Raw genomic sequence first — 18,857 nt, forward strand, 5'->3', positions numbered from 1 at the left:
CCGTCTCTACTAAAAAATACAAAAAACTAGCCGGGCGACGTGGCGGGCTCCTGTAGTCCCAGCTACTTGGGAGGCTGAGGCAGGAGAATGGCGTAAACCCAGGAGGCGGAGCTTGCAGTGAGCCGAGATCGCGCCACTGCACTCCAGCCTGGGCGACAGAGCTAGACTCCGTCTCAAAAAAAAAAAAAAAAAAAAAAAGAACCCAAAGAATTTGGACGAGCAATGAACTATGCAAGTAGGTGGGCCATGGAGAGGGAAGATAAGGAATTTTTCCCACCTGCCACCTATAGAATCAGGTAAATTTAGTATTCTTATCTGATTTTTCCCACCTGCCACCTAGAGAATCTGGTAAATTTAGTATCCTTACCTCATACTTATCTAGATATGCAGGGGGAGTTAAGTAAGTTCTCACAAAATAAAGCAAAATAGTTATTTAAAAAGTAAACATGCATCTAACATACGACCCAGCCATTTCATTCCTAGACGTTATCCAAGAGAAAGTAAAACATATGCTTACACAAAAACTTGAACAGGAATGCTCATAGCAGCTATTTTTCACAAAAGCCCCAAACCAGAAGTAACCCAACTGTCCATCAACATGTAAATGAAAAAACAAATTGTGGTATATTTATACAATGCAATACTACTCAACAATAAAAAAGAAGAAATATTCTCTCACTCAGGACTCAATATGGATAACTCTCAAAATCGGTATGCTGAGTTGAAGAAACTAGAGACAAAATATACTGAATAATCCCACTTATATGAAGTACAAACTAACCTTTAATGACAAAAACCAGATTAGTAATTGCCTGGAGCCAGGAGTGGAGGGAAGGATAAACTGCAAATGAGCAGAAAAAATATTTTTGGAGGGGGACGATGGAAATGTTCTCTGTTTTGATGATAGTGACAATTTCACAGGTGTATACAACTATCATCGCTAAATTTTACACTTTAAACATGAAAAATGTGTGTAAATTATTCACCAATAAGTTTGATAAGAAAACACTTTTTCATTAAATACTCTTATGATCTGTTTATTTCATGGTAATATTGACCAGGGCAAGTTCATGAGGAAATGTAGATTCTAAATATGGTATAACCTGATTTGGGGGAGGTAAAATAAAAAGTCATCCTCTGTAAACGGAGCAAAAAATAATCCATATAAAATGTCTGTAACAACCCTCTGTAAAAGCAGCCAACCCTAAGATATGATTTATAAATATACCATTGATAAAACTGTTTCCCAAAAGTGTTTCTAAGTGTAAAATACTAATTAGAGTATATCGTTAGAAATGCACAACCAGGGCCTGGCACAGTGGCTCATGCCTGTAATCCCAACACTTTGGGAAGCCAAAGTGGGCAGATCACCTACGGTCAGGAGTTCGAGACCAGCCTGAGCAACATGATGAAACCTCGTCTCTTCTAAAGATACAAAAATTAGCCGGGTGTGGTGGTGGGCGCCCGTAATCCCAGCTACTCAGGAGGTTGAGACAGGAGAATCGCTTGAACCCAGGAGGCAGAGGTTGCAGTGAGCCGAGATCAAGCCACTACACTCTAGCCTGGGCAACAGAGCAAGACTCCGTCTCAAAAAAAAGAAAGAAAAAAGAAATGCACAACCAGTGTGTAATAATTATATAAAGAAAATTGTTATCTGCTTAACTGATTGTATCACTATCAATGAGAAATCAGGTATTCAAACTGTATTTCCAGGAACCCTGGGTTTCATGGAGAGAAAAATACACAGGGCTCTGGATCAAGGACCCTAACCCAGACTGCTTACATATTGTAGTATCTTGTGAAATCTTATTTGATAAAAGGGTTTCACTGATAATTTTTTTTTTTTTTTTTGAGACTAAGTCTTGCTCTGTTGCCCAGGCTGGAGTTCAGTGGCACGACCTCAGCTCACTGCAACCTCTGCCTCCCAGATTCAAGAGATGCTCCTGCCTCAGCCTCCCGAGTAGCTGGGATTACAGGTGCACACCACTATACCTAGTTAATTTTTTTGTTTTTAGTAGAGATGGAGTTTCTTTATGTTGGCCAGTCTGGTCTCAAACTCCTAACCTCAGGTGATCCACCTGCCTCGGCCTCTCACAGTGCTGAGATTACAGGTGTGAGCCACCGTACCTGGCTGTCATTGATAATTAAAAGAGCAATCGTTTGAAAACAATTGAAGTAATAGCATCAGGTAGTAAGAATTCACAAAGAGATGGTATACTTGGTGGACCTAAGTATTCTGGTAATCAAAAGTGTACACTGTTCTTTGGATTGCAGAGCAATGAGAAAAAATATATACAAAGATTTTTAAACTAGTTTAAAATGTACACTGTAGTTATAATAACCATATGTTCCAATTTTTCTAGAATAGTCTTAATTTAAATATTTATTTATCACATAAATTATATCTAATCATGTATTCCAACTGTCGGTTGAAAAAAGCATCTTTTAAACTGGGGGGTGTTTTTCAAAATAATAATATAAAAAATCACCAACTAAAAATAAAACAAGGATAAAGCAGGGCATGGTGGCACATGCCTGTAATGCCAGCATTTTGGGAGGCCAAGGTGGAAAGGGCACTTGAGCTCAGGAGTTCAAGACCAGCCTAGACAACATGGCAAAACCCCATCTCCATAAAAAAAACAAAAACAAAAAAATCTAAAATTAGCCAGGTGTGGTGGCATGTGCCTGTGGTCCCAGTTTCTCTGGAGGTTGAGATGGGAGGATCTCTTGAGCCCAGGAGTCTGAGGCTACGGTGAGCCGTGTTCACTACACTGTACTCCAGCCTGGGCAACAAAGCAAGACCCTATCTGAAAAAAAAAAAATTGAACTGCTACTGGGTAGTCACCATTTTAAACATTCACAGTATTTACTCATTGAATGTCCATGCCAACCCTATGAAATTATCCTCAATTTATAGGTGAGAAAACTGAAGTACAAAATGTTGTTTTTCCCATGATAACACAACTAAAGACTAAATAACTAATTACAACTACATTTTAAAAATATATTTTGTATAAAGACAATCTTTGCTAATTTCACAGTTTCCAAGGATCCATGTGAACTATTAATTTATTTTTCCAGGCTCATTGATACTGAGAGGGCTACCAAAAAAGTAGAGCTCTAGTGATTACTGCCATTATCATCTTCATTATCATTGCTAATATTTATTCCATGTCTTCTATGTACTAGCTACTGTGCCAAGAAGTTCACATTGTTTATTTCATTTAATATTCATGAAGACAAAAGTGCAGATTCAGTAATAATAGGTAACAAAGAAAGCGAATGGCGGAACCAGGATTCCAACTCAAGAGGGAATGGTGGGCCGGGCACGCTGGCTCATCCCAACACTTTGGGAGGCCGAGGCAGGTGGATCACTTGAGGTTAGGAGTTCAAGAACAGCCTGGCCAACATGGTGAAACCTCATCTCTACCAAAAAGTACAAAAATTAGCTGGGTGTGGTGGCATGTGCCTGTAGTCCCAGCTACTTGAGAGACTGAGGCAGGAGAATCTCTTGAAGCAGGGAGGCGGAGGTTGCAGTGAGCTGAGATCGCGCAACTGCACTTCAGCCTGGGTGACAGAGTAAGACCTTGTCTCAAAACAAACAAACAAACAAACAAACAAAAACAGCAAATGGAAGAACCAGGATTCAACTCCAGTTTTCTGCTATTTACAATACTGGTCCCTGTAAAGTTATAATATATCCTGTATTCTAAGGGAAAAATATTGGCATTCTGGATTATTCACAGAGACATTCAGTCTCTATGAATGTGGCTAATATTAGTTCATTCCCCAGAGCCTGATGGTTTCTAATATGCTTATAACCACAACACCCCACTGCCACCCAGCCCTGATCAGCATCCTGAAAGCAACTACTATATAGGCACCACTTTTACAATCAATTTTAGAAAAAGTAGGTGCATTCTGAATGATACCAGCAAGTGTGATGTGACCATATTTATTTTATTTGCCTGGTTTTATGTTTTCCAGAACAAAGAGAGTAGAGGAAAAAAACATATGTGAGAAAGACTAAGATTCAATATTCAGTCTGTGGCCATACCACCCTGAACACTCTTGATCTCGTGTGATCTCGGAAGCCAAGCAGGGTCAGACCTGGTTCGTACTTGGATGGGAGATTCAGTATTCATTTCGACTCTGAATTTATGATAAATCATTTAGAGAAGAAAACAATAATATGAGAAATAAGTCCAAAAAAACAGGGCAAAACTCTCTCTCTCTCATGCATACACACACACACAATTTAACACACACACACTGTTTTGATCTAACACAGATAAGATCAAAATAGCCAACAGAGCACACACACCTACACCCACCTACCACCTAAAATCTCATGAAATGATAAAGGGGATTATTTTATTTGTTTATTTTAATTATTATTTATTTTTGAGACACAGGATCTCACTTTGTTACCCAGGCTGGAGTGCAGTGGCAGGAACATGGTTCACTGCAGCCTCCACCTCCGGGGCTCAATTGATCTTCCTGCCTCAGCCTCCTGAGTAGCTGGAACTACAGGCATGCACCACTATGCTCCACTAATTTTTGTATTTTTTGTACAGAGTTTTACCATGTTGCCCCGTCTGGTCTGGAACTCCCGAGCTCAAGTGATCCGCCTGCCTCGGCCTCCCAAAGTGCTGGGATTACAGGCGTGAGCCACAGAGCCCAGCCAGGAGATACTTTTTTAAAAAGTAAAGGCTGGGTGTGGTGGCTCACACCTATAATCCCAGCACTTTGGGAGGCCGAGGCAGGCGGATCACCTGAGGTTGGGAGTTCGAGGCCAATCTGACCAACATGGAGAAACCCCGTCTCTACTAAAAATACAAAATTAGCCAGGCGTGGTGGCACATGCCTGTAATCCCAGCTCCTCAGGAGACTGAGGCAGGACAATGGCTTGAACCCAGGAGGCAGAGGTTGCGTTGAGCCAAGATCACGCCGTTGCACTCCAGCCTGGGCAACAAGAACAAATCTCCGTCTCAGAAAAAAAAAAAAAGAAAAAGTAAAAGAAGGCTGGGCGTGGTGGCTCACGCCTGTAATCCCAGCACTTTGGGAGGTCAAAGCGGGTGGATCAACCTAAGCTCAGGAGTTTGAGACCAGCCTGGTCAACATGGTGAAATCCTAGAAACAAAAAAAAAATTGCCATCAACAAACAGAAATGTTGAGAAAAGACGGAATACAGACAGATTAAATCTCAGAAAAACAAAATGGAAGGAAAATGCAGCTCAAATCATATGGAGGAATCTGCTAAAGGCAAAAGTAGGAGTAGTTGGAGAGAGGGTGTACAAACTCACAGTTAACAGATCAAGATTTAGGGAGGAAGGTACTGAGACAATGGTCAGGGAGCGTAATTAGAATAACAGATTTAGAGTAGCTAGGCTGGTCAACCACTTCCTCCTCTCCAGCTGGTTCTAAATTGTGGCCCAGAAAGCAATAGACCACCAAGAAGAACACCAGTCTTCCACACTTTGAAGATGAGCTACCACACACCCTTGTCTTTTAAGTGCTGTTCCCTACACAAAATTGGCAAAGAACAGCTACTGTAAATAAAAAGGCAAAAGGAAGAGAGATTCTAAAATACAAAATTGAACAGATAGCTAACACATTATCACACATTTGAAAAAAAGTCACCATGAGAGAGGCAACATTTTTACAATTATCATTAGAGAAAACAAAGCTAGAGAACAATCAGAAGAAGACATTTGAAATGTATAATTAATATCTTCAGAGAAACATGAGAAGATGCCCTATGTACAAAAACTTTGACTATATATTTGGAAATTTAAAATTTTGATAACTGAGGGTGGGTATGGTGGCTCACGCCTGTAATTCCAGCACTTTGGGAGGCCGAGGCAGGCAGATCACTTGAGTTTAGGAGCTTGAGGCCAGCCTGGGGCAACGTAGTTAAACCCTCATCACTACAAAAATACAAAAATTAGCTAGGAAGCCAGGCACGGAGGCTAACGCCTATAATCCCAGCACTTTGGGAGGCCGAGGCAGGTGGATCACTTGAGGTCAGGGGTTTGAGACCAGCCTGGCCAACATGGTGAAACACTGTGTCTACTAAAAATACAAAAATTAGCCAGTCATGGTGGTACATGCCTGTAATCCCAGCTATTCAGGAGGCTGAGGCAGGAGAATCACTTGAACCCGGGAGGTGGAGGTTGCAGTGAGCAGAGATCATGCCATTGCACTCCAGCCTGGGCGACAGAGCAAGACTCCATCTCAAAAATAAAAAAAAAAATTACCTAGGCATGGTGGCACACATCTGTAGTCCCAGCCAGCTACTTGGGAGGCTGAGGTGGGACGATCACTTGAGCCCAGGACATTGAGGTTACAGTGAGCCATAATTGCACCATTGCACTCCAGCCTGGGTGACAGAGACCCTGTTAGAAAAAAAAATATATATATATATGAGATATATGATACATATGATATATGAGATATATATGATATATATTATATGATAGCTGAAATTAAAAAATGAAATAAATGCTCTGGGTTTCAGAATAGACATAGATTAGTAACTGGAAACTCAAGCTGGCCAATTATCCCCAAATGATGTCACCCCAACAAGCAGTGGCAGAAAAAAATGGCTTTAGGGCCTATAAGGGTACCCTGAGGCAATTTTCTACATTCTCCACCCTCCCCCTACACCTTGCCCTTCCTCATTTGGAAAAAAATAAGATCTTATACCACATTAACTGAAACAGATGGTAAATTATAAAAGAGCTATGGGGTGTAGCAAAGGCTGCTGATTGTCCCCAAATATCTTTTCATTAAATATATCTATGATGTATTTACAAAAATAACGGCATTTCAAAATACAGGAAAATGATGGACTAGTCAGTGACACAGTAACAGATACCATGCATGAATTAACCAAGTCTCTTCTTGGATTTCTTCCTGGAAAGCCAAAACCAGTATTTCCCACATTCACTTGTAGCTAGGGTTCCAAGCTAAGTAAGACTGATTCAAGTTTGTATTACATGAAGAGAGGAAAGGCATGAACCCCTTTGGGCAGATTCCTAATTCTGCAGCATCCTGATCCTTTCAGAGTTAGCAGCTGCCTTGACGAGTAATTCGGGGAGTTCTTGAATACTCATGATGAAGTCTGTTTTTCTCAAAGATTCTGTATATCATCTAGATCCCTTAACAAATCCCTTTATTCTAAAAGTGGCAGAAGGGACTTCAATACCAACATATGAACTATCTGTCTGGGAAATGAGTTGTCTGATCTTGTTTCAAAAATGATCTGTAGATAAACGGGAAAATGAATACTAGGAAACTGAAGTATAAAAATATTAGGGAAAAGTATAAAGGAACATTTTAAATCTTGTGGTTAGCCTTCCTAAGCAAGATGAAAATCCAGAAGGCATAAAGGAAACGATGGGTAGATTTGATATAATAAAAATTAAAATTCCTACGTAAGAGCCAAGTGACAGACTAAGATATAATATTCTCAGATATAAATCAGAAAAGGTTTAATTCATAATATGTTAAAATGTTTGTATACATCAATAAAGACACAACCAAATTAAAACTGATAAAGTTATAAACAGGTAATTTACCAAAAAAAGGTAATCCAAATAATTAATAGACATGAGTAGATGCTTAAACTTGTTGGTAAGTAGAAAAATGCATATACATACATGTAAGTGCCTTAACTCAAACCAATCAAATCAGAATCTCTGGGAGTCCCCAGATACTTTAAAAAAATCTTCCCATCCACATAATTTCAATGTGTAGCCAAAGTTAAGAACCACTACCCCAAAACAGTGCTAACTCAAAGTTTGGGCAGTGGACCAGCAGCGATAGCACCTAGCAGCTTGTTAAAAATGCAAATTGTTGAATTTCCTCAATATTCTGATTGAGTCAGAATTTCTCCAGGTGATTCCGATGCATGTTCAATTTTGAGAACTCTGAAACTTCTCTGCATTTTACTTACAGAGCTACTTGGAGGATAATAGCAGGTGAAAGTATTTTCAGAAAAGTAATAATAGTAATAGCAAATACTAATAAACATACTATTCCAATATATTTTACATAGTCTTAGGGTCATACTCAGGACCTAGCAATGAAAATGACAATAATTCATTACTGAAATAGAAATCTCTTGGAAACATAAAGAAGTACTCCATGTCCTTATTTCTGAATTGTCTCCAAACACAGTGGAATGTTAGTTCTATAACACAGTCTTAGTAGATGTGAAACTGCCACAGGGATAGGAAACCAAATGGCTTACTTTTAAGTTTCTTAAAAGTAAAAAATAAAAATATTTTGTTACTTTATAACCGCTTTTTTTTTTTTTGTAATGGGTTTTTGCAGTGTTTCTACTCAATGGGACAGTGTGGCTGTACTGGATCATTTATTCTGCACTATTAGGTTTCAGAATATTGGCTTGTGGTTATGTTGTCTATTATTTGAGGCTTTACCCAAAGAAAACTAACAGACATGTGCCCCCTTTTACCCTCAATCTATGTCTGACAATATTCTATACATAGCCAAGCTATTAAAGAAGGGAAATGGCATGGTCTTTGGGTTTTAAAAAGGTTGCCGGGCGCGCTGGCTCACGCCTGTAATCCCAGCACTTTGGGAGGCCGAGGCGGGCGGATCACGAGGTCAGGAGATCCAGACCACGGTGAAACCCCATCTGTACTAAAAATACAAAAAATTAGCCAGGCGCGGTGGCGGACGCCTGTAGTCCCAGCTACTCGAGAGGCTGAGGCAGTAGAATGGCGTGAATCCGGTAGGCGGAGCTTGCAGTGAGCGGAGATCACGCCACCGCACTCCAGCCTGGGCGACAGAGCCAGACTCTGTCTCAAAAAAAAAGAAAAGGTTGCTCTGACTACTGTGCAGAACAACTCCAAACAACATCAGCATCATCTAGAAGCTTGTTAACAATGCGTATTATTGAATGTGTGTGTGCCAAGAGGTGTCCACTGAAGTTCATTCAGATGTAGAAAGGAACTTGTAAAACTGGTGCATTATGTTGGAACTTGCATAGCTAACCAACCAGGATGGACTAAGAACCAAGTCCATCTTAGTCTCAACTGGATTGTAGTACCACCTGGTGGTCATTTTCTACACTCGAGTTTAATCATGAATGGGGACAATTCTATACATATGGCTGACTGGAATTCCAGAACATTGACTGATGTCCCTTTGTCAACTTGATCTGGCACACTGGGCTTAGGAAATACCAGGGACACTGGGACCCATCCACACCAACCACTCTGCTTCCTGCCTCACCCTCTCCTCCACACTTCCTTTCCGCAAATGATAAAAAGAGGGCTGAGAGGAACGCAGGAATCAATTGACAGTTGTATTATGTTCAAATTTACATTATCATGAATTTCATGTACATTAGGATGTAGAACTAAATATATATGGTTAATAAAAATGTGCACATATTAGGATATACATTTTAAAATTTTCAACAGTACTACTGAATAATTTTTAAAAAGTTGGATAACAAATGCTGGCAAGGATGTGGAGAAAAGGGAATCCTTGTACACTGTTGGTGAGAATGTTAATTAGTACAACCACTATGGAGAACAGCATGGAGGTGCCTCAAAAAACTAAAACTAGAACTACCATATGATCCCGCAATCCCACTGCTAGGTATATACCCAAAAGAAAGGAAATTGGTTTATCGAAGAGATAACTGCACTCCCATGTTTATTGCAGCACTATTCACAATAACCAAGATTTGGAAGCAACCTAAGTGTTCATCAATAGATGAATGGATAAAGAAAATGTGGTACATGTACACAACGGAGTAGTATTCAGCCATAAAAAAAGAACGAGATCCTGTTATTTGCAACCACATGGATGAAACTGGAGGTCATTATGTTAAGTGAATTAAGCCAGGCACAGAAAGACAAACTTCACATGTTCTCACTTATTTGTGGGAGCCAAAAATAAAAACAATTTAACTCATGGAGATAGGGAGTGAAATGACGGCTACCAGAGGCTGGGAAGGGTAGTGGGGGTGACGGGTGTGAGGTAGCGATGGTTAATGGGTACAAAATATAGTTAGATAGAATAAGATCTAGTATTTGAGCCTGTAATCCTAGCACTTCAGGAGGCCAAAGCAGGCTGATCACTTGAGCCCAGGAGTTCAAGACCAGCCTAGGCAACATGGCAAAACCCCCGTCTCTACAAAAAGCACAAAAATTAGCCAGGTGTGGTGGTGTGCGCTTGTAGTCTCAGCTACTTAGGAGGCTGAGGTGGGAGAATCACTTGAGCCTGGAAGCCCAAGGCTGCAGTGTACCAAGATCATGCCACTGCAGTCCAGCCTGGACAACAGATGAGACTTTGAAAAAAGAAAAAACATCTAGTATTTGATTGCAGAACAGGGTGACTACAGTCAAGCATTTATTGTACATTTTTAAATGAGTATAATTGGATTGTTTGTAACACAAAGGATAAATGCTTGAGGTGATGGATATCCCATTTACCCTGATGTGACTATTACACATTGTGTGCCTGTATCAAAATAGCTTATGTACCCCATAAAATATATACACCTACTATATACCCACAAAAATTAAGAATTGGCTGGATATGGTGGCTCCTGCCTGTAATCCCAGCACTTTGGGAGGCCAAGGCAGCAGATCACATGAGGCCAGGAGCTGCCGACCAGCTTGGCCAACATGGCGAAACCTGTATCTACTGAAGATACAAAAATTAGCCAGGTGTGGTGGCACACACTGGGATTATAGTAGCTGTAATCCCAGCTAGTCAGAGGCTGAGGCACAAAAATGGCTTGAATCCCTGAGGTGGAGGTTGCAGTGAGCCGAGATTGTGCCACTGCACTCCAGCAAGTGAGACTCTATCTTTTAAAAAAAAAAAAAAAAAAAAAAGTTGGGAGATTGCCAGGCACAGTGGCTTACTCCTATAGTCCCAGCATTCCAGCACTTGGGAGGCCAAGGTGGGCGGGTCACTTGAGGTCAGGCATTCAAGACCAGCCTGGTCAATATGGTAAAACCCCATCTCTACAAAAAATGCAAAAATTAGCTGGGCATAGTGGCACGCACCTGTCATCCCAGCTACCTGAGAAGCTGAGGTGGGAGGATGGCTTGAATCCGGGAGGCAGAGGGTGCAGTGAACCGAGATCAAGTGATTGCAATCCAGCCTGGGTGACAGAGTGAGATTCATTTCAGGAAAAAGAAAAGGTCTGGGAGACTCCCTCCCCCTCAACTATGGAGAATGGGTTAGAGAAAAACAAGCCCAAAGGTAGATAGGCAAGCGAGAAGCCTGTTGAAGTAATTTAGGCAAGAGGTGATAATGGCCTAAAACTAGAACGGTGGTAAGAGAATTTGGGGGAAAGTAGATGGGTTTGATATTTAGGAGACAGAATCTAGTCCTTATCTTTTAAAGACATAAACTTAAGTATCCGCAGATGAATTGATATAATGTCTAGACTTTTCTTTAATCCAACTGAGGAGAGAGAAAATGAGAAAGGTGGTTATAGATGAAACAAAGACTAACCATATGCTGATAATCATTGATTGGGTGATGGGCATAAAGGAGTTCCTTATTGTATCTACTTTTATATCTATTTGAAAGTCCCCATAACAAAAAGTTAAACAAAATAAAGTGCCTGGGAAATGCAGAAGGGAAAATATTCAGTAGGGAAATAGACATAGGAAATACAAATCTTGAAAAGAGATAAGGGAAGAGCAATGAATTTTGAGTGAACAGCAGACGGAAAGTTAACTGAAGCCTTGAGTATGAATGAAATAATAAAAAAGAGAAAAGAACCTAAGTCAGAATTCTGAGGAATACCAACAGTAAAGGGAATGGCAAAGAAGTGTTGTTAACAAGAAAGAGTCATGGAGTCCAAAGAAAGCTTTCCGAGAAAGCAAGAGTGGTCTACATTAGGGGTCTCCAACCCCTGGGCCACAGTACTGGCTGTTAGGAACTGGACCACGCAGCAGGAGGTGAGTGGAGGGCAAGCAAGTGAAGCTTCATCTCTATTCACAGCAGCTCCCCATCACTGGCATTACCGCCTGAGCTCAGCCTCCTGTCAGATCAGCAGGGCATTACATTCTTTTAGAAGTGCAAACCCTATTGTGAACTGCACATGCGACAGATGTAGGTTGCACGCTCTTTATGATAATCTAATGCCTGATGATCTCTCATTGTCTCCCATTACCCCAGATGGGACCGTCTAGTTGCAGAAAAACAAACTCAGGGCTCCCACTGATTCTACATTATGGTGAGTTATTATATATTACAATGTAATAATAAAAAGTGCAAAATAAATGTAATGTGTTTGAATCATCCCGAAAACATCCCTCCACCTTCCTGTCCATGGAAAAACTATCTTCCACAAACCTGGTCCTTGGTGCCACAAAGGTTGGGGACTGCTGGTCTCTATTGTCAAATGCTGCTAAAATGTCAAATGCAAGAACTGGCCAACAGACATATGAAAGTCATGGGTGACTCTGGTGAGAGGCACTTAAGGGGTGGGAGGGCAAACAGGACAGAGAGTATAGTATATGTAGGTTTAGGGCTGAGTAGAAGGTGTAGAAATGGAACCAGCCTGGATAATAGATGAGTTACTAGAGGGAGGATGTCTACTTGGAATGCTGACTTCTTGAATCAACACTCATTTGTTAAAATACTGTTACAGATATTTGATTTCTCTAAATGACCTGCTACTCTCCTTTTATTCTGTCCTACACCCTCCTGCCAGATTCAAGTGTAGCTTTGACCATCACTCTTTATATAAAATATCCCAGAGCCTCTCCACCACTTACTGAAGTCTGTACAAATGTCTCAGACTACTCTAAATGTCCCCTCATACCAGCCGAAGGGGACCGTGTTCCTCCCTCATTATGCTTTTTGCTCATACTGCTGCCTCTGGTTAGAATATATGCCTTTTCCCCAATTTTTGTCTCTTGAATTCCTCCTCATCCTTCAAGTCCAATCTCAGATATGGTGACACCTTCTCCTTGAGCTCCTTCCTGATCCACCTCTTCTTTCCACTGGAGTAGATTGTGTCCTCTATTTTTCCAATACCTGCTGTTTATATCCCTCTCCTAGCATTCACTGGATTTCCCTTTGCTCTTGTCTATGTTCTCATTACATCCTTTCTGTATCCACAAATTGTACATTACCTGAAATTAACTTTTTTTTTCCTCTGAGACAGGATTTGGCTCTGTTGCTCAGGCTGGAATGTAGTGGCGAGATCGTGGCTTACTGCAACCCTGGCTTCCTTGGCTCAAGCCATTCTCCTACCTCAGCCTCCCAAGTAGCTGGGACTATAGGTGTGAGCCACCATGCCCGGCTGAAATTAACTTCATCTTCCTCATCTTTCTACATGCCACAGAAGTACCTAACCCAATATCTTGCACAAAATGACTTTTTGAATTAAATGGGATTTCCAAGGCTCTACTATTTATAAGGTTTGCAGGTTTATACTGCTTTTTAGAATTACCATGCTATTCAGCTATTGCCTTCCAGATAGCATTCTCATTTTTATAATCTTTCTTCATATGTTCTAAAAATAGCTAAAATTTGATATTATTAAACTATTTTTCAGATGTGCTATTTAAGTTTAAAAGTATACTTATTTTAGTTTTTAAATGCATCAGTTATTTAATTAGGTTCTTGGTAAGAAATTTAGAATACCAAATTGCTAGGATAAACTCCATTCATCAGGACAAACACAGATTGCAAATAGCCCTGGAGCTGAGGAATAGCTTTGATTTTTGGTAACATTTACAAGTCCACAGCTTTCTAATTTTTTTTTTTTTTTTTTTTTTGGGACGGAGTCTTGCTCTGTCACCCAGGCTGGAGTGCAGTGGTGCAATCTCCACTCACTGCAAACTCTGCTTCCCAGGATCAAGTGGTTCTCCTGCCTCAGCCTCCCCAGCAGCTGGGATTACAGGTGCCCGCCACCACGCCAGGCTAATTTTTGTATTTTTAGTAGAGATGGGTTTTCACCATGTTGGCAGGCTGGTCTTGAACTCCTGGCCTCAAGTGATCCACCCGCCTCAGCCTCCCGAAGTGCTGTGGTAACAGGTGTGAGCTAGCACGCCTGGCCACGAGTCCACAGCTTTCTGATCAACCTTCCATTGCTCCGTAATCTTCTATTACTCTCTTTCCATGTTGACAATGTCACTTTGTCTGTATTTGGGCTTCCATAGCACCATCTTCTTGAAGCAAGCATTGGTAAGATGTTTTGGAATTTTCACATTGCTGATTTCAATTTTGTGATGACCTCTGGTATATTCTCCACAGAACCTGAATAAGGACCAGAGGTCCAGTCACCATTAATAAGCCACTCCTCGGCTGCTCCAGTAAAACCAGCCTCTTGCCTCTGTGGTGCCCAGTAAGCATTAGCAGAATGATCCCAGGAGAGAAGCTAGTTTGCAGTTTTCTCTGTGTTGAGTTGTTTCTGTTTGTTTTTCCTGTGGTTCAACAGCAGCTTTCGAGGTACATCTTTGGAAGGATCTAGGCGTTTTCTGAAGTTTACTTCGCAAAAAGTATCACCATTCTTGTTGCCACCAACTGGGTTTGTAGCAATGGCAAGAAACTTTTCCTTTTTCAATCCTGGACTTTCTTCTTTTTCTTTTCAATTCTGGATTTAGTAGCTGAGTACTTCCTCTCATACCTGGACTTTTTGACATAGCAGACTGGGAATATCTGCCAATTCCTCTGATGAGAACAGGATTTCGGCTGCAGTGGGGCTTCCCTTTCTTTGGCTTTTTAGCCTTGAGGTTCCCTTTTTTTTTTTTTTTTTTTTTTGAGACGGAGTTTCACTCTTATTGCCCAAGCTGGAGTGCAATGGTGCAATCTCAGCTCACTGCAACCTCCGCCCCTGGGTTCAAGTGATTCTCCTGCCTCAGCCTTCCGAATAGCTGTGATTACAGGCGCCCACCATCACACCCAACTAATTTTTTATATTTTTGGTAGAAATGAGGTTTCACCATGTTAGCCAGGCTGGTCTCGAATTCCTGACCTCAGGTGATCTGCCTGCCTCAGCCTCCCAAAGTGCTGGGATTACAGGTGTGAGCCACCGCACCCAGTTGAGGTTACCCTTTTTAACCTTGCCACTACCATCAGCCTTCTTGGCTTCAGGTTTCTTCTCCTTGGTATCTAGCTTCTCAACTTTTCCCCCCACCATCTTGCAAGACAGGAAGGAGCTATTTTTTTTAATACATGTTGGAATATCCTAGCTATGCAGATACAAATAGTAATATAACATCCACCCAAATATAACATTAAATTTTGATTCAATAATAATTAATTAAAATTCTACCAAAAAAAACCCTTAGTGATATGTTGAAGCTTCATCATTTCATTCCCTTCTCTCCCTTCCACAGGTGCAACTATCCTGAAGTTGATATCTATCTTTGTCAACCATGTTTTCATACTTTTGTCATACATATTTGTATACATAACAAACACAAAGCATTGTATTGTGGTTTTAAGATTATATATATATAAATGATATGACACCGTTTTGTATACCTTTGAATTTGCTTTTTCAATCAACATAGTTGTCAGGATTCATCGTTGACAAATGTAGTATAATTTATTCATTTTAACTAAGAAATTATATACCACTTTATGACTTTACCACCTCTTATTTAATCTTTGCTGTAGTCTTGTGAGGTAGACATTATTAATCACATTTTACAGATGAAAAAATGGAAGTACTAAGAGATTAAGTAACTTTACTGAGGTCATACAGTTTCTAGCAGATGGAATGACAACTTGTGTAGGGACTGTAACTTCCAATCCCATGTCCTTTCTACTAAAACATTCAGTGATTCATTCAACAAATGTTTACTGAATACCACCTATGGGCCAAACACTGTTTTAGGTCCTGGGTATCTGATGGTTAACAAAATAGACAAGACCTTGCTCTCCAGGAGCTTACATTGTAACTGAAGAGAAACAATAACATAGTATGTCCGAGTGTGGTGGCTCTCACCTCTAATCCTAGTACTTCGGGAGGCCACGGTGGGAGGATCGCATGAGGCAAAAAGTTTGAGACCAGCCTGGGCAACATAGCAAAACCTTGTTTCTACAAAAAATAATTAGCCAGGCGTGGTGGCATGTTTGTAGTCCCAGCTACTCAGGAGGCTGAGGCAGGAGGATCAATTGAGCCCAGGCTGAAGTGAGAGAATCGCTTGAGCCTGGGAGGTTTAGGCTGCAGTGCGCTATGATTGCAACATTCATTGCACTAGAACCTGGACAACAGAGTAAGACAACGTCTCTAATTAAAAAAAGAGGGCGAGAGAGAGTGTGTATATGTGTTAGTCTATATGAAGCTCTTTGGTGTTATTTTGGCAAACACCTGAAGGAAAAGGGACAATGACAGAATGGCATTCAAGGCAGAGAGTACAGCAAATGGAAAATTCCTGAGGCAAGAGCATATTTGGCTGTCATTACATCACTTTTTTAAAAGATACTATATCAGTTAACTATCCTCATGTACCAAAGAACAAATGTAAACATACTGCATGACTTTGAGTGATTAACTACCTAAATTCGATATGTCAACAATCTCTTATAGTGATCATCTTTCCAATAAATTGAGTTGAGCTAGAAAATGTGTATTGCCAAAATCCATTGCTTTACTTTAAAAATTAAATCACAGGTTGTGGATGCCCGTAATGGTGGCATTTCCACACATAGTACTGCTGCTGATTTGATGAGACACAAATATAAACCAACCCCATTCTTAAATATTAAAGGTTGGTAGGGTCCTCAAAGAAACCTAAGAGTGACTGACTTCAAGTTGAAAAAAAATGCTTAAAAGGAAAAAAAACAGGGAGAGCCCACCTTTTGGCCTGTATCTCTCAGAAAGAGGGACAAGAGCGGTGGGAAAGTGAGGAACTTTTAAAATGTCAGAGCGTTACTCTGGGGAAACCTGGAGTCTACTCTTGACCTTTACTCGCTGTCATCGTTCTTACATTTGTGAAGCGAGAGTCTGCGCTGGCGGTCCTCAAGCCCTATCCTCCCCCGATCTGGAGGTGTTGCTTCGCTGTGCCTCCCAGGCTTGAGAACAGTAGAGTCTGGCCACTCAAAACGAAAGCTTCACGAACATTGCTCGACCGGTGCAGAGACCTAAAGCTGAAGCTACCCGGGAAATTCGACAGACGCGCGCCAGCCCGCTCGCCCCGCCCGCTAACGGCTTCCCGGCTTCCCCCGGGTCCTAGGCAGAAAATATTCAGGGCCTAGCAAACGGGGCCAGTAGCGGCTTCCGGGAGGAGTTTTGGCTTCCGCAAGGCTCCGTCGGGCGCTGCGCTCTTCCGACAGCGGTAGCTTTGGAGACAACGGGAACCCGAGTCGGCGTAGTTGACGAGTGCCGCGCAGCCCCAGCATGGGGGAACATGGTGTGGAGCTGGCTTCCATGATCCCCGCCTTGCGGGAGCTGGGCAGGTAGGGGTAGGCCCAGCCTGGGTCCTGCATCCTCCTCCGCCGGTCCCGGCTGGGGTTTCACATGCTCTCCCCTCCCCTGCCGCGCCATGGCTGGCATCCCCTAAGTCCCCGCTGTGGCCCTTGTGGAGATGCTCCGTGGCTGATTTGGGCGCTTCTCCCTCAGAGTGCCCGTTGATAGGACATGGGGCGGTCGCCACAAACCTGCGGGAAGCCGGTCCGTGGGGGAGAGAGGCGTCTGCTGGCCCTGGTTTACCACAGCAGCCCGCGGGTGTTAGCCCTGACCCGAGAATTAGCCCCGACCCGAGAGTTTGCTTCCTGCAGCTGGAGGGAAGAGTGCCTGATAATCGCTTTCTGGTCACTTTTCTACACTCATTTCCTTCTCGAAAATCTTTTTCCTTAGACGAGGAACTTGACCCATCAATTTCTGTTCTTCGTGATCACTCGTGGAGGAATTGGTTTTTAGCCTTACATTTTGTCCCCAAACTGCCCTTGGAAGAAAATCACCGCTTCTTATTTTCTGGAAATAAGGCATCACTTGCTGGAACAGGCAGTTTTTTTCTTTGAATTGAAGTCGTAGGACGTACTGAAGATGTGACCTCCTTCGTATTGATCGTCCAGTTCCCAATCCGTTATTTTAGTCAGAAATTGGAGAGATAGACCTCAGGGTCCACAAAATCTCAGCGTGCACAGAGTGTTGCCAAAATTTGGAGACAATTTAATATTTCGTTTGCAAATGCTTGTTGTCTGTAAACCTCGTGAAAACCAGTATCTTACCAAAAGAAGGAGGGAGAGGTGTTGATGGCTGCCACACCCCTTCAATACACAGGCAGGCTTCCCTGAACCAGGCCTAAAGACTCGGTAGGGCTTGTTTTGTTTTGTTTAATTCTAACCTGTGAACAAGAAATAAATGAGCTCGTAGTGCTACCGCAGTTAAATTATCAGTTGGAATAACTGCTTCCCAGTTTCTTAAACTGTTTGAAAACTTTCCACACAAAGTCAAAGCTGACATTAAGCCAATGGGATAGCTACTTCTCTTTCTTTTTGCAGCGCAGTTGTGTTCATTTCCACTGGTTGGCCATCCAAATAATCTAGTTTCAATATATGAATAAGAGGATAAATGAAGGGATCATTCTTGTCCTAACTGCATCACTATTTTGAGTGTATGAATTTTTTTCCACTTTTTATCTGCGGCAAATATACTTTGTGTTTAGTTTACAAAATAACTTCTACATCTCTAAAAGAAGATGAAGAAAAGTGATCATTGTAGGAAGGTGGTTTACAAATTTCATCTTCCAGGCTCACTGTGAAGCTCAGTATGTTTTTCTCACTTTGCTTTAAAGTAGAATTAGCTGGTTAATACTTCTCTTCCCTCTTGCGTCTTCCTCCGTGAGTCCTGTTAATAAAAATAATTGGTTCTTGGATTATATATAGTCTGT

At 41.5% G+C, this 18,857-nt stretch overlaps 2 protein-coding genes across 3 annotated transcripts in view; one reads left to right on the forward strand and one right to left on the reverse strand.

The window, feature by feature from the left end:
* Positions 1 to 17,090, reverse strand: part of PLS1 (plastin 1) — a 133,379-nt gene extending 116,289 nt beyond the window's left edge. The window contains exon 1 of the mRNA XM_033212415.1: positions 16,822 to 17,090. The gene's annotated coding sequence lies outside the window, so the exon portion shown is untranslated. The remainder of the gene's footprint in view (positions 1 to 16,821) is intronic.
* Positions 17,091 to 17,223: 133 nt separating this feature from the next.
* ATR (ATR serine/threonine kinase) overlaps positions 17,224 to 18,857 on the forward strand; it is a 121,659-nt gene continuing 120,025 nt past the window's right edge. The window contains exon 1 of one of the 2 annotated variants that reach the window (XR_004437311.1): positions 17,224 to 17,421. Coding sequence is in view for 1 of the 2 variants with exons in the window: in XM_033212418.1 (XP_033068309.1) it covers positions 17,363 to 17,421 (59 nt within the window). In the remaining variant the exon portion in view is untranslated. The remainder of the gene's footprint in view (positions 17,422 to 18,857) is intronic. The other variant, XM_033212418.1, reaches the window with a different exon arrangement.

Source organism: Trachypithecus francoisi, unplaced genomic scaffold, assembly GCF_009764315.1.
Source record: "Trachypithecus francoisi isolate TF-2019V2 unplaced genomic scaffold, Tfra_2.0 Lachesis_group0, whole genome shotgun sequence".
NCBI classification, from domain to species: domain Eukaryota; kingdom Metazoa; phylum Chordata; class Mammalia; order Primates; family Cercopithecidae; genus Trachypithecus; species Trachypithecus francoisi.